The 16,248-nt window shown below is 38.8% G+C and overlaps 1 protein-coding gene across 7 annotated transcripts in view; it reads right to left on the bottom strand.

Moving 5' to 3' along the window:
• Positions 1-15,924, bottom strand: part of FAM13B (family with sequence similarity 13 member B) — a 64,697-nt gene extending 48,773 nt beyond the window's left edge. For 2 of the 7 annotated variants that reach the window (XM_016203755.2, XM_016203758.2), the window contains exons 1-4: positions 15,710-15,922; positions 4,169-4,334; positions 1,922-2,113; positions 1,297-1,509 (exon numbers count right to left, since the gene is read on the bottom strand). In XM_016203755.2, coding sequence (XP_016059241.1) covers positions 1,297-1,509; positions 1,922-2,078 — 370 coding nt within the window. In that variant the 5' untranslated portion in view covers positions 2,079-2,113; positions 4,169-4,334; positions 15,710-15,922. Of the gene's footprint in view, positions 1-1,296; positions 1,510-1,921; positions 2,114-4,168; positions 4,335-15,709 lie in introns of all 7 variants that reach the window. The other 5 variants (XM_087816355.1, XM_016203759.2, XM_016203754.2 and 2 more) reach the window with 4 other exon arrangements.
• Positions 15,925-16,248: the final 324 nt, after the last annotated feature.

The following is a 16,248-nucleotide window of genomic DNA, read 5'->3' as shown; positions in this document are numbered from 1 at the left end:
TCTGTTTTGTCTGGCAGGTCAGTTTATTCATTACATTCCACACATGAGTGAGACCATGTGGTACTTGTCTTTCTCTGACTGGCTCATTTCACTTAGCATAATTTTCTCCAGGTCCATCCGTGCTGTCCCAAAGGATAAAATTTCCTTCCTTTTATAGCAGAGTAGTATTCCACTGTGTAAATGTACTACACCTTTTTTATCCACTCATCTAGTATTTATAATTTCTTAACATCCCAGAATTTCTCTAGAAGCCCCAATTCAAAAAATTAAAGATTCCATAATACAAAAAAAAAGCCAGAAAAAAATAATTTAAAAAGTCAAGAAATACATATTATACGTCACCTTTATAAAGTTTCCTGTATAATGAAACATGTCATTCACTATGTACACATGAATACCATCTGGCTCTAGGAACACATGCATTTCCTCACTTCCTGGTTCTTTTACCTTTCTGCCTATCCCTACCTTTACTTTTCTTGTCCCTATTCCATTCCGGCTGGCTCTACTTTTAGTCACCACCAAAAAACTAACCCAACAAGGACAAATTTGTTTCTTTACTTAGCTTGGAGCCTGATGTCCAATTTGATATTTTATTTCCTTCAGGCAGGTGTCCAAGAACAAGCTTTAGGTATATTTTAAACCTAGAATCAAAGCTGTCTTCTGGTTTTTGCTAGAAGTTCTATCAAAAGAGATAAATATCCTATAATAACATCACCACTAAGCAACACCACTGGCTATTATCAGACACACTGCCACACAAATCGCCTTACCTGTATTTTTTCTTCCTTCTTTCCCTACCCTCCTACCTACTCCTTGTTCTTATCTCCTGCCTTTCTTCCTTCTAACCCTATATCTTAGACCGATTATAAAAAGTAAATAATGCCACAGGAATCTAGTAAGTTGCAATTCTTTGACTAGACCATACTGCCCCCAAAAGCCTATGACCCCAAATGGGAACATAGGAAATTAATCTCAAATGACTGACAGATAAAGAATCAAATTTGCCCGGCTGGGCGTGGCTCAGAGGCTGAGCGTCATCGACCCAGGATCCAGGAGATCGAGGTTCCATTCCTGGTCAGGGAACATGCCCAGGTTGCGGGCTCAATCCCCAGTCGGGGGCGTGCGGGAGGCAGCCGATCAATGACGACTCTCTCATCATTGATGTTCCTCTCTCTCTCTCTCTCTCTCCCTTCCTCTCTCTGAAATCAATAGATATATACAAAAAATAAATAAATAAAAATAATAAAAAATAAAATGTACTATCTCTAAAAAAAAAAAAAAATCAAATTTTGTTACCTTGAGAAAGCTGCATCAAGTGAATATGCAAACTGCCAGGGATAACAGGTTCAGGAAGTTCTTGAAGGAAAAACCTAAGAAGACTAATAGCTGAGGGAACATCTGCTTCCTTAACCAAATCCACTTCTTCTCCACTGTCGTATCTCTGCCGAAGCCACTCCACTGTCTCAGCATTTCCATTGACTTGAAAAAGTCCTTGTTGCTCCAGACCTCCTACATTAGTTCAAGGCAAAATTAAATAAGCTTTAATTACTTGGTCATACATTCATTCTCCAATCAACTTAAAATATTCATACTTTTGGAAAGCCATTCTTGGCTCCCCTGACTGGGCTAAACACCTTCAAATTACACATCTAGAAACATATTAACACTCTGTCCTGAGGGATATTCTATTTTATCCCACCCCCTACTATCCATTAAAAATATTCCTATTACCCACACACACACTATAATGCTCTACACTGGGCATTTCTGAGTATAAAACATACTAAAACATAAAAAAGAATTTCTATTGTTTTTCCTCACTATATTTTGGATTTTCCATGCTAAAAAAATCCAAGGTCAAAAAGGGAAAAGTTGTGTTTATTAAAACAAAGGCTAGCCCTCAAAGTAAGGAAATGTATACCATGTTCCTCAATATAGTCCACAACGTGGCGGACTATGAACGGAACCTCATTGTCTGGATGTCCTCCCTGCTGCAGCTCATCAAGTGGAATTCCAAATATTTTGTTAGCATGAACGGAGTTGCAGTTACTCAAGGAAGGGGAGGAGCTCTTCCTCATATCTTTTTTGCAGCCAGAAATCAAAGCTGTCTTTTCTGCCAAATGAAAAACAACAACAAAAAGACTATAATGATTAACAGGAGGCAATATGACTAAATACATTAAAGAAAAAGGCTTTATATATACCTCTGTGTGTTCTCATCTATTAAATATGTTCTAGTTATCAGGCCCATACTAGTGTGTTTTACAAATAAAGTTTAATACAATCATCTAAGCATTTTCTCTACTCTGTAGGGTTAGTTCTGAATATTCCACTTAGCACTTGCATATTTACCAAACAATGGCAAAATTGATCATTAAACTTAGCAAAGGAAATTACTGTCCCAAAGACAAATTAAAGGACAAATCTGGCTCAAAGAAGACCTTTACTGATCAAGTTTGCTAATGACACAGGTAAAAAACCAAACCCAATCATGTCTAGACTCTGTTATATAAAGCTTATCTAATCCTTCCATTCATAAGCATCCAAACAGAAGAGAATCATTTTTATAAAGAGGTAGGCTAAAAATCACTTTTTATAAGCAATGGGCTAATAAGAACAAGATTAACCAGTTCTTATTTCTACATGATGGAGCAGCCATAATATATCTTTATAAACAAAAGAAATTTTTCAGTTCTAGACATCAACTTTCAATGAGAATGTTATCAATCCTGTTTCATAATTACTCAAAAACAAAAATCTGCAGAGCCAGTCTAGTTCAGAACTAAGTTATTTGTCTTAACTTTGTAGGAATTGTGATCAGTAAAGAAGTAGTGGGAGAAAATGTTTCTAATATCTTAAGCATCAAAAAACAATCCCACCCTAGCCAGTGTGGCTCACTATTTGGAGCGCCAGCCCACAGACCAAAGGGTCCCGGGTTCAATCCCTGGTGAAGGGAACATATTACTGTTGCAGGCTCAATCCACTTGGGCACATGCGGGAGGCAATCAATCGATGTGCCACTCTCATATCGATGTCTCTCTCCCTCCTCCCTCCCCTCCACTCTTTCTAAAAAAAAAAAAAATCAATGGAAAAAACTATCCTCAGGTGGGGATTTAAAAAGTAAAAAATAAATAAATAACAATTCCAAGAAAAATTCATTTTCTAAAATAAATATATTACTTTATGTGGGAAAGGAGTATTTTTAAAAGAATGAAGGGGGATAAATGGTGATAGATGGAGACTTGACTTGGGGTGGTGAACACACAATACAGTGTACAGATGATGTGTTGTGAAATTGTGCACCAGAAACCTGTATAATTTGGTTAACCAGTGTCACTCCAATAAATTCAATAAAAAGGGACAAAAAGAAAGAAAAAACCTTTTTCAAAAGTTGAAAATGAACAAAATAACACAAACTGGGCTTTTTCATTACCCCACAGAAACAACTCTTTTTGCACTACAAGCAAGATAACAAAGCAAAGAATTAATCTGCTCAAAATTCTGAAGTTATTACAAAAAATAAGGTCCATATACAAAGGCTGTCCCAAAAAAATGTATACACACTTTAACAGTTGATAGCTCAATTTTAAAAATGAAATGTATTTTTTTAAATGTATTTTTATTGATTTCAGAGAGAAGAAGGGAGAAAGAGAGATAAACATCAATGAGAGAGAATCATCGATCAGTTACCTCCTGCACACCCCCTATTGGGAATTGAGCCCAAAACCTGGGCATGTGCCCTAACTGGGAATCGAACCCTGATCTACTGGTTCCTGGGTCAGTGCCCAATCACTGAGCCACACTGCCCAGGTGAAAATGAAATGTATTTTAATAAACACTGCCTTTATAATTATTCACAGTGTGTGTATACATTTTTGGGGGATACCCTATAGAACAGATGTATCCACTGGATCAAGGAAGTGTCACGATGTGACTGGGAAACAAATCCATCCAATATACAAGAACAGTAGACATTAACTTAGGGGTAGCAAAATGCCATAAATTTAAATAGTTTTAGACAAGTAAGATCCATTCTTCAACAAATCTGGTGCCAGCTAATGATTACAAAACCTCAAATTAACTATCAAATAGCAGTAATAATAGGTAAACCCCCAAAATCTCTGTGGATTTATAGAACATGGGATAATTACCATTTTGAAAAACTTACCTTGAGTACTTAAACACCTAAGTTTAAAAAATGGATTCTGCACCAGCTACCCTCACTGAGCAAGCATTCTTTTGTCATTTATGGCTGTTTGAGATTATGGCAGAAGATCAGCCTGTAGTTCCTCATTGAAGAAACGCAGAACTCGATCAGTACTTCAGCAGTTAATCTAGGAAAAAAAAACAATTCTTTCAATTTCGTACAACATCTTTAACTGTGAGAAGAGACTAGAATACCCAGTGAGGTTCATTTAGGAAGGTGCCTATACTCAAAGACATTCTTCAGCCTACAAAATAATGTGACCTATTTAGGGGCCAAATCTTGAACAAAGTTTAAAACTGTGATGGCTAACCAGGGTAAGAATCTTTGTTAAAAATAAATAAAGGAATTACACAGGAGAATCTTTGACAGTACACATCTTCAGGGATTATGCTATTCAAATAATCCATTTTCTTCAGTGGACCCATCATTTGTATATACACCCCACCCAGCTCCATTCCATCTTTGTATACTCAGAACAAAACATGGAAACATTTTCAGATCAAAGAATGAAAGATATAACTTTAAGCTTGGAACTTTATTCTCTTCTTTGTATGCAACAAATATTGTGCAAGAACTAGTTGTCTGAGCTTTCTGATTTGGAGAGGCAACAGCACATACTGGAAAAGAGCAGTTAACAGAACCAGAAGGGCATGCACTCAAATATCAACTCCACCGTTCTATAGATGTGACCCTAAACAACTTCCATGTCTCTAAGCCTAGGTTTCCATATATAAAATAATTCCCACACACCTGTTAAGTTTAACTGAGATAATACATGCATGTAATATACAGAGAATCAGTTTCCATTCTCTTCTTTGAATAATGTTAAAAGACCAGCAAACAGTCTGGAGAAAGAGGGGAGGAAGGGAAAAACCTGTTTGGCAATGTTTAATCATCTGTGAATTCCTAGTAATCTAGTTAAAAATCTTTGAATAAGCTCAGTAAACTACACTGCAGCATTCCACTTAAGAGTTCAGGCCCTGGCTGGTGTGCTCCGTGGTTAGAGCATTGGCCCTCGCACTGAAGGGTCCCAGGTTTGATTCCCGGTCAAGGGCACATACCTGGGTTGCAGGTTCAATCCTCGGCCCTGGTAGGGGTACGTACGGGAAGCAACCAACCAATCAATGCGTCTCTCACATCGATGTTTCTCTCCCCACCTCTCCCCTCTCTCTAAAAATCAATGGAAAAAATATCCTCGGGTGAGGATTAACAACAAGATGAGTTCAGGGTTCAGGTAAGCAGAAAAGCAGAAAAATATTACCATTCGGTAAAGTTTTCTAAAAGTCTTATTAGTAGCATATACTCTAGAAGGAATAGTAAAAACTGAGGGGAAGGAAAACCACATTCCCACAACAAATCTTTAGTAGATGATTACTTCCAAAGCATCCTGAAATGCCTGCTAAAACATGTAGTCTAGTCACCTGAAAAAACAACTTCAAAGTTACAATCGTCCCTCCCTCAGTATCCGCAGGGGACTGGTTATTCCTCCAAATCTGAAGATGCTCAAGCACCTTATATAAAATAGTACAGTATTTGCATATAACCTGTGCACATTCTCCCTATACTTTAAAAAGCATCTCTGAATAATTTATAATACCTAATACAATGTAAATGCTATGTATATAGTTGTTATATTATATTGCTTAGGGAATAATGACAAGAAAAAAAAGGTCTGTACGTATTCAGTACCAACCATGATAGGCCTAACTACATGGCAGCAACAAGTTTTTCCCCCCCAAATATTTTCCACCCACACCTGGGTTGAATCCAGGGATACAAGACCCACAGATACAGAGGGCCAATTATATGTAAGATCCTTTAGAGAGGTTAACTTCAGGGACAAGATGTTTAATGAACTTACATTAAAATTCAGGTTGATACCATCATAACATAAAGAAAAGGGGGATTTGCTTGATGTACAATAAACGAAGATTCATTGGAAGTCTGTCAGAGGCAAGTTACATATATATATATATATATATATATATAAAACTTATATATATATATATATCACTAAAATGGCTACTCATTTAGTGTCTTGTTAGTGAAACAAGGAACGAGTTATCTCATCCTGTGTTCTCTACTACTCCCAGCCTTTAACTAGACAATCTGAAAAGCATCTTTTCTAAGGTGACACTGGGTAGGAATCTGCACTCATCGTGATGCAATCATCAGTACAAATTCATCCTTACAACTAGAAAAACAAAGGCATAAATTTTTCAGGTGTTGAGTTTTCCTCCTGAAGAGCATCTATGATGAAGATGAAAACAGCAGCAGCTAATATTAAATGAGCAGTTATTGTGTGCCAGGCAGTTCGTGTACTTTACATGTATTGATAAGGTATTCTTTTAATCCTTATTGTAATAAGACATTGATTGCATAGAGGTTTACCAATTTACCCACAGTAATCCCAGCTGTTAAGGGTCAGAGGTAGAATTTGAACCCAGACAGTTTGAACTAGGTTCAAATTCTAACTCTTAAAGTCCTTGCTCTTAATCACTATACTATTGCTTTATGTAAATTTTCACAATTTAAAGTACCATAGAAGCTCACATTTCATCACTCAAACTGACCACATTTTAGGAGGTCATTTATTCCTAGCTTGCCTAAAGGTTACTTAATGAGGGCAGGCCTATGCTCCAAGCCCTACTAGCCAGCAATTATTCACTTGAGACCTCTATCTAGAGCACACTGCTCCGGGCATTCAGACTGAAGTGGCCCAAAATAATATTTCTGCAGACTGCAAAATAGTTTTGACATTACTTAGTCCTGCTTCCCTAACCTTTTCAGAGCTTAAATCATGTTAATATTCCCTTCATATCTGTAATGAATTGAATAGTTCCCCCCAAAATCTCATGTCTACCTAGAACCTCAGAATGTGACTTTATTTGGAAATAGGATCTTTGCATATGTAATTAAGTATCTCAAAATGAAATAATCCTAGATTTAGGATGAGCCCTAACTCCAAAGACTGGTTCCTTATTAAATGACAGGACAGCCTGGCCAGCATGGCTCAGGAACTGAGCATCGGCGTAGGGTCCAGGAGATTGTGGTTCAATTCCTGGTCAGGACACATGCCCAGGTTGCAGGCTAGATCCCTGGCAGGGGTCATGCAGGAAGCAGCCGATCATTGACTCTCTCATCATTGATGTTTCTATCTCTACCTCACCTTTCCCTTCCTCTCTCTGAAATCAATAAAAGACATATTTAAGAGAGGGAAAAAAAGATGACAGGACACCCACAGCAGGTAAGAAGGCCATATGGAGGAAGAAAATTGAGTTATGCTGTCACAAGACAAGAAACGTCAAGAGCCACCAGAAGCCTAAAAGAGGCAAGGAAGGATTCTTCCCTAGAAGCTTCAGAAGGAGCATGGTCATCCCCACACCTTGACTTTAGCCTTTTGGCCTCTTGATCTGTGAAAGAAAAATTTCTATTGTTTTAGAGTCACCACTTTTGTAGTCATTTCTCATGGTAGCCATAGAAAACTAATGAAACATCTAAACTACAATATCCAATTCTCAAAGAAAAGGAGAAAAAAATGGCTGCAGATACCACAGAAAATGTCCCAAAGAAATCTGGTGAAATGTCTTAACAGATAGGATCAATAAAACCCAAAAAAGCAGTTACATAAAAGGCCTGACACAGAGAATACAACGTGTAGTCTTTTAAAATAACCAAGGAACAGAGTGGTCCCGATACACCAAGGTTGTAGTTCCATCCCCAGTCAGGGCACATACAATCAGTAAACAACAAATGCATAAACAGGTGGAACAACAAAGCATTGTCTCTGTCTCTCTCAAATCAATTTAAAATAAATGTTTAAAGATACAAAATAACCAAAGACTTCCAAAAGCATGATTTTATTATAAATCAAAACAGCAAAGTCATTTTAAATACAAGTGACAGCTGCCTAGCACGTTCGTATTAACAATGAATAAAAAGTCTTGAACTTTACATACCATACTTTACCATGAGACAAGAGTGATAAAAGTAATGCAATTAAATACCAATTATTGATAAAGTTGACTGATGGGTACATTCAGAAAAGTGTACCTTCATATACCAACTATCAACCTTAATTCTGCTTAGGCTCAAGGTACTTTTGCACTCAATTCAGTTCCATTTACATATATATACATATGTATGACAGCAATACACCTTTCTTAATAGCATAAAATTTAAGTTTTAAATACCTAATAAAATTAGTGAAGGGCTTTTAAAAAAGGGTAGAACACCAACATCAATACTATGAATAAGAGCAGACAGCATTAACTAAGCTCTTAAAATATGCCAGGAACTATTTTAAGGACTCTAAATGTATTAACTCATTTAATTCTTACAACAATCCTATAGAAGTAGGCACTCTCATTATATCCATTTCATTAATGAGAAAAACAAAAAGCATTGAGAACTTGATAGAGTGATGGAAATGTTCTATGTCACAATTGTGGTAGTGGCGGTTGGTTACATTGCTTAATATACTTGTTAAAGCTTGTTGCACTGAATATTTTAAATTGGTGAATCCTATTGTATATAAATTATACTTCAATAAAGCTGAAAAAATAAAGAGAAAGAAATCACACAAATAAAGCACTTTAGTGGATTGACTATTTAATATCAAACTTTTATTATTATAGAATGTGATTTTTAAAATAAATACTTTTCCACCCACAAAAGAAAAATAAAAGATTTCTTTTAACCATATTTCAAGAACCAATCCTGTCTGGCCCTTCTGTGCTATCTAGCATATCCAGAATTACTATATAATTTTCTATATGGCATAACTAAGAAAAACAGTAAAGTTGCACTGAAGTCATTATTCATTTTAGACATCAGTTTAGTGTCTTTTCAAAGCAAATAATTTAGCAAAACACTGTAACAGTAACAAGATTAGGTCTGCAATATACTAATAAAAGTTTATCATTTTATACATAAGGCAACCTATGGTAAGAGCAGTTATCTGCAAGACAAATTATCATTTTCATGGGAAAAAGTTCTACCTTCAAACTCGAGAAAGAAGAAAAGTCATTTTCGACAAAATAGGATACAATTTACATAGACAAGTTTAAAAGAGCTACCTCGAAATTGCTATCACTAGTATACAAAGAGAGAAGAGCCAAACAAGAGGGAACTAGGTCTCAATAAAGATGGTAAACTGGGAACAAAAATTAAGTTTGGAGACAAGGGCTGTGTCTAACTTTAGTCAGTGAACCAGAGAGTAAGGAAAATAAATTTACCCCTGTTCCATACGTTCAGCTTTTCATTAGTAAGCTCTGAACAATGCATTGAAGCAAAGGAAAAGGCACCTCCTTCATTCCAACTGAACAAGGATGGTACTTCAAAAGCTGCCAATATGCTAAATCAGTGGTTCCTTCCTGGTCTGAGAAACTGACAAGGCATTAATTTGTCTGAGATCCTTAATAGTACACCAAGCAAACAGAAAGGCTGAACACATGTCTCAACAGCACATAAACTTATCTGTCAAGTGTTCATAGATGTTATTTGATCGGAAAAACACAAAGTCATTTAAATCTATTAGACTCACTGACTTTGCTCTTAATTTATCAAAGTATACTTATACTAAATTTATTAGAAAGTTTTTAGATTAAAGAGAGCTCTAACACTCAAAAGTTTAAGAACTTCTTTGTCTAAAAAAAACTATAAAGGATTTCTTACAATAATTATTATCCTTATGCCTGAGGATCTGTTCATCTATGCACACTTTAACATACTACTTGAGGCAACAATATTCCTCCATGGTGATTCCACAAAACTGTAATGAACAATGGAATCAAGCATAGTTTGTAGGACTACACTTGCCGAATTGTGGTTCTAGATACAGCACATATTTTTCAGACTGCAACTCAATAAATGTAAAACATTTCACCTCAAGACAGTTCATTATTCCTCTCTTATTCAAAGTATTCAGGCAAAAATTGGTTGCCCCTAGAGATAATCTATTGGTAAATAGCCTGCCTAATTTTGACAAACTCTCAAAAGGGTTTCATGGGCAGTCAAATATTTTATAACCTCCAACTATGATGTCAAGCTATTGAAATCAAGACAAAAGTAATAAAGCCAGAGGGAAATAAAATCCCCTGTGACTAAGCCCCTCATCTATCTCACCAATCTCAATACTAAAATCTAACCTGAATTCCCCTACACAAAATTCCTACTTTTTTTCCTACTGCCTAGAGCCCAGGACTCCAAATTTTTTGATCAGGAAAAAAATTATGAGCACAGCCTCATATATGTATATGTATTTCTAAAGTAGAGTAGCAAACAATATACTAGCATAGTAGACACATCATAAACATACACAAAAATATTTTAACATTAAAAATAAACAGAAGCACACACACTCAAAAGGTCATCTGCCCATCCGAAGTGCCAGCATTTCACTTTGGAGACCAGCAACCCAGAACACTGGTTCTCCAACTTCATCTGGGAATGGGAGAGTTTATTCAAAACAGGTTTACAGTTGTGAATACACGAATAGTGTTTATCCTTGCATTATTATTAATTGTATTATTTTCTATACAAACAACTATAAACCTACTTTTGTCCCACCCTGTATAGGATGCAAAGCCACAACCCCAATCCAGCATCCATGAGAGCCTGGACTGGGCCCTGTATGTTAAATAAGCTCTTCAGGTGATTATAATACATACAAAGTTTTAAGAACTTCTGGCATACAGGATAAACTCTAAACTACGTTGCATGGTCTACAAGTACTTCACCTACTAGTAAAATCTCCTTTCTTGTCACACCTACACTTCACTCGACTCTCCAGCAATACTTAACTACTTGAAGTTCACACAGTCCACATCACCCAGGTTTTGCACATACTCGTTTCTGTGCTTGGAGCCCTAACTCAACACCTTGACCAACCCCATCTTGTTCAACAAACTTACACTGATCTTCAAAGTCTCAACTCCAACTTCCTGTCAAACCTTCCCTTACTTTCTAGGACAGACAGTTCTCCTTTGCTCCTAATGTACCTCTCACCTTTTTAGCAATTACCTCATAAAACAGAAAAATATGTTTGTCTCTTAATAAGAGGGAATCCTTGAAGGCAGGAACCATGTCATTTCATATTTGTAACACCAAAGGCGCCGCACAATGCCTGATGCATAATTTAGTTATTTAAATATATGTTGAATAAAGACATAAATGAGAAGCAAATAATGTTAGCTAAAGTTAAGATGATTAACAAGAAGAAGCATCTCCTTCGGTGATTAAAAGCTGCTATACCTACTTCCAGCAATAACCAAAGATAATCAAATCAAGAAGGGAAAGCCACTATCATTTATGGAATATCTATAAGCATTTTAAAAGTTAATTTTCTTACCAAGAATAATGCTGTGAAGCAGGCACTATTCGCCGTTTACATGTATTGTGAGCCTCAAGTCACTCGGCTAAACTTCAAAATCTGTAAATAGTGATGCTAGAATGTGCCACTGCATCTAACTGCAAATCTTTCTAATGAAATTCTTAAGAAACCAGAACATTAAAATGAACACTATTACAGGGCAAAGTATTTATTCACATTTACCTAGAAACCAGCCACAATTCTGATTCAAAAAGCCAAGGAGACCATGAGATACCTGGAGTTAGTCTCCAAAATTAAAGAAATTTCCCCAAAGGATGACCTCTTGAGATATCTGTCAGATCTAGAGTTTTACATGGTTCACACATCAGTACATAAAAAACAGGAAGGCGTTTAATCCTACTTATACAAGTATGAAGAAAGGTGACACTTTAAAAGCTTGTCTAGGATTAAAGGGGAAACCTGTAATGTGCTATGGCAAGATGGCTCCCTATAGGTTCCCTTTCCCCACATGCACTTATGTCACTGGTCTAATTTAGCATGATTTTCTATTAAGTTAAAGTATCTGCTATATTAGCTCTTCCCACTAGGTATTAGCACAATGATTAATCCTTTAAAAAAATAAAAGTACATGATTTTATATGCATAGTAGAGAACACATTCTTGTCAGTTATATGTGCGTATTTCAATTTTGACAAATGTTGATGCTTCAAGATTCCTCTATTCTAGTAACCTTTGACCTCTTCTCCATCATAAGTATGCACACCCAGGGCCTACCTCAGACCAATGAGTAAGGACTTAGGAAGACTAGCTTACCATTTCTTTTTTTTAAAGTATGTCTTTATTGATTTCAGAGAGAGGGAGGGAGGGGCGAAGGGGGGGAGACGGAGCAAGACAAACATCAATGATGTGAGAGTCACTGGTCAGCTGCATGTGCCCTGACCAGGAATCAAACTGCGATCTCCTGAATCATGGGTTGATGCTCAACCTCTAAGCAACACCAGCTGGGCAAGCTTATCATTTCTTATAGCTCATTAATACAAATCTACAAACACACAACATTTTTTCATGTAAGGGGTATTAAGGGTAACTGAAAAACATGTTCTAGCCAAATGAATCCCTTGAAATCAGAGATTTCTCTTTTTGCACAGACTTGTATAAAAACTGCTCTGGATTAAAAAAAAAAAAGGAAGTTGGAACATGAACACAAAAAATACTGACTATACTTATTTGTACATCTGTCTTCTCCACTAGATTGTGAACTTTGAGTGCACCGACCAGGGCTAAATAATCTTTTTTTAAAAGAAACTCAAAAACAAAGAAACAAAAACCAATTCAAAAATGAGCAAAGGGCTTAAAAATATATTTCACCAAAGAAGACACAAGTGAAAATATGTTCAACATCAACATCTCTTAGGGACATGCAAATCAAAACCACAATGATACCACCCTGGCTGGTGTGGCTAAGTGGTTAAGAAGGCTGGCCTTCACAAGTAGGGAAGGGTCGTACCTGTGCTGCAGGCTCGATCCCCTGGGCGGTCTCAATTTCTCTCTCTCAATTACTCTCTCTCTCTCTCTCTCTCTCTCTGCAACCCATCTCTCTCTCCCTCCCTCTCTCCTTCTACTCTATAAAAAAAAAAATAAGCCCAAGCTATATAATACTGACCCTTGGACAACACCCATGCAGTCAAAAATCAGCATATAACTCCCCCAAAACTAGCTAATAGCCTACTGTTAACCGAAAGCCTTATCAATAGCATACATGATTAAAATATATTTTATATATGTATTATATACTGTATTCTTACAATAAAGCAAGCTAGAGAAAAGTATGTTAAAAAGAATCATAAGGCAGAGAAAATACATTTACAGTAGTGCAAAAAGATCGAACTATAAGTGGGCCTGCACAATTCAAACCTGTGTTGTTCAAGGGTAAACTGTACTCCTAAGTATATATACCCAAAAGACTCAAAAATAGGGACTCAAACAGATACTTGTACACTAACATTCATAGCAGCATTACTTTTGGCTTCACAAAAGCCAAAAAGTGGTTAACAACCCAAATATCCATAAACAGATAAATGGATAAGTACATATTATTCAGCCTTTAAAAGGACAGAAATTCTGACACACACTACAACATGGATGAAACCTGAAAACACACTAAATGAAATAAGCCACACACAAAAGGACAAATGTTGTATGATTCCACTTATATGAGGTACCCAGAACAGGCAAAATTATAGACACAGAAAGGAGAATAAGGGTTACCAGGGGCTGGGGGGGGAGAGGGAATGGGAAATTATTGGCTACAGAGTTTCTGTTAGGGATAATAAAAAAGTTCTGGAAGTGGACAGTGATAATGCTTGCAAAACAATGTGAATGTACTTTACACCACTGAATTGTACACTTAAAAATGGTTAAAATGGTAAATTTTATGCAATGCACAGTTATAATTTTTTTCGAAGTTTAGCTGCAGCAATTTATACTATTATTTCCCTAATACTAAAGTTAGTGTACAATGAAGGGGAAGCCATGCACACTGAGATTATCCATAAATGATAATAAAAGTAGTCATTTTATTGATAGAGAAAAACATTTCCACCATTTTCTCTGTCCTACAGCAATGGCATTCTAACAGTTCTTCACTCAATGAAGAATTTTATGATACTGTGATATGCCTTTCTACATCTTTCAAAGGATCCAAACTGTGTCACAGATCCCTAATTGGTGACACAATTAAATTGGAGAAAATAATGCCCCAGGTTTTTTTTGGTTAATTTTATTTGTTGATTTGAAAGACAGAGACATGAGGGAGGGAGGGGGGGACGTGGGGGGGGAAGGGGGGGAGAGACAGATGAGAGAGAGAGAGAGAGAGGGAGGGAGAGAGAGGGGGAGGGAGAGGAGGAGAGGAGATTGTTTTGTTGTTCCACTTATTTATGCATTCACTGGTGGTCTTTTGTATGTGCCCTAACCGGGGTCGAACCTGCAAGAGGATCCAACGACAAGGGGACGTTGCTCTAACCAACTCAGCCATCCCACCAGGGCTTCGCCCCAGTTTTAAAAGCAGCACAGATTTAAAAAGAAGGGGCCAGGATGGATATGCAAATAATGATCGGTTCATTCAATTCCATTCAACAAGTACTTACCAAATGCATAGTACCTGTGAGAAACCCAGGCGAACAAGTATGGCAAGATTACAAAAAGGAAAGTTGAGAAAAAAAGTAGCCTCACATTAACGCAAAAAGGCACTAATTCAAAACTATCCTTTAATGTCTGCCTTTTTAGAAGTAAGTGCACTCCAATTATTCAATGCCACTTTTAAATTATCAGAAACTTGAAAGTAAAGTAAATGCCCAATACTTTAGGTACTTTTTTCATTAATTAGACGGCATAATGGGGAACCGAATAAAATTCTGCAATGCAACTGTCTTTCTAAAAGTCAACTAGATTTTTAATTGATTACAAACAAAAAAAGTTTACCAATTTCCCACTGGACAAGTGTACCAACCGATTCAATTTCCTATATAACCTTATCGCGGAAACCAGGCGCCCCATCTGAAACTTAATGCTGTACCCTCTGGCCTGACCTATGCAGAGTGCATACTAGACAAGTCCCCAGAGCGCCAACAGCTTAATTTCGGCTATATTCTCTGAGCGATTTAAGGAAGTCAGCAACCACTCGTCTCACGTGATCTTTAAAAGGGGCGCAGTTGAGCTTGTAATAAACCACATTCTTTTTTCTGCATCAACTTCACTGCCCAGCATAAAGGAAGTGGGCAGGGAGATGGCGCAGGGCCGGTGTGAAGGGGAGGCTAGCAAACAAACGTGGGTTGCTGTGCCTCCTACTTCGGGGGAGCCGGATGAGAAGGCACACCCGCTCGCGCGCTGCAGCGGCTGAAAAATCGAAGACTGACACACACACACACACACACACACACACACACAGCCAGGGGCACGGCTTCATTTCCTCTCGTTCGAGGAGAAAAGGGGCCCCCTCCACGAAATGCCCCACCAGCAGGGTACTGCCCAGGATCCCCAGCACCCCGACGTGCAACGCCCTTGAGCCCCGCGCGGGTGGGACATGGCGCTGGTGGGCGGCAGATGGGGGCAAGCCGCGGCGACCGGCGGCCAGCGCATGCGCAGAGACGGGTACCCGCCCGTTCACCTACCGTTGGAACCGCGACGCCCCGTTCCCCGGCCGCGGCCGCTTCTCCAGGACCCGCGGCGACGGGAAGAGGACGAGAACTGAGGCCTCGAGTGGCTCCGCGGCCGGCGAGCCTCTTCCTAAGGCGGCCGCTGGCAGCAGTCTGAAGCGGCGGCTGAGGCACGGGGCCAGCCCGCTGAGCGACCCCCGGATTCCCCGGGCGGTGGCGGCGGCGGAGACGCGGGAGAGGGGGCGGGAGCGGCGACCGAGGCAGCAGCTGAGGCGCAGAGCCTCCCTAACGGCGAGCGGGAGGAGAGCTGAGCGCGGAGGGCGGAGGGCGGGCAGGGGCCGGGCCGGACGTGACGTGCGTGGGAGGGGGCGGGGCCGCCCGCAGGCGCTGGGGGGAGGCGGGGCGGGGGCGGGGCGAGTGCGCCGCGGGGGCTGGGGTGCCCCACTTCCCCTAACCCCCTCCCCCCCGGCTTGGAGTCTGGGGGCTTTGGAAGCGCGACGCTTCACCCAAATTTGGGCCCTGGGTTAGGGTGCGAGAAGCCGGCCGCGGGCCCG

The sequence above is a fragment of the Miniopterus natalensis genome, chromosome 4, assembly GCF_054644295.1.
Source record: "Miniopterus natalensis isolate mMinNat1 chromosome 4, mMinNat1.hap1, whole genome shotgun sequence".
Taxonomy (NCBI): domain Eukaryota; kingdom Metazoa; phylum Chordata; class Mammalia; order Chiroptera; family Miniopteridae; genus Miniopterus; species Miniopterus natalensis.
This window is presented reverse-complemented; position numbering and strand designations above follow the sequence as displayed.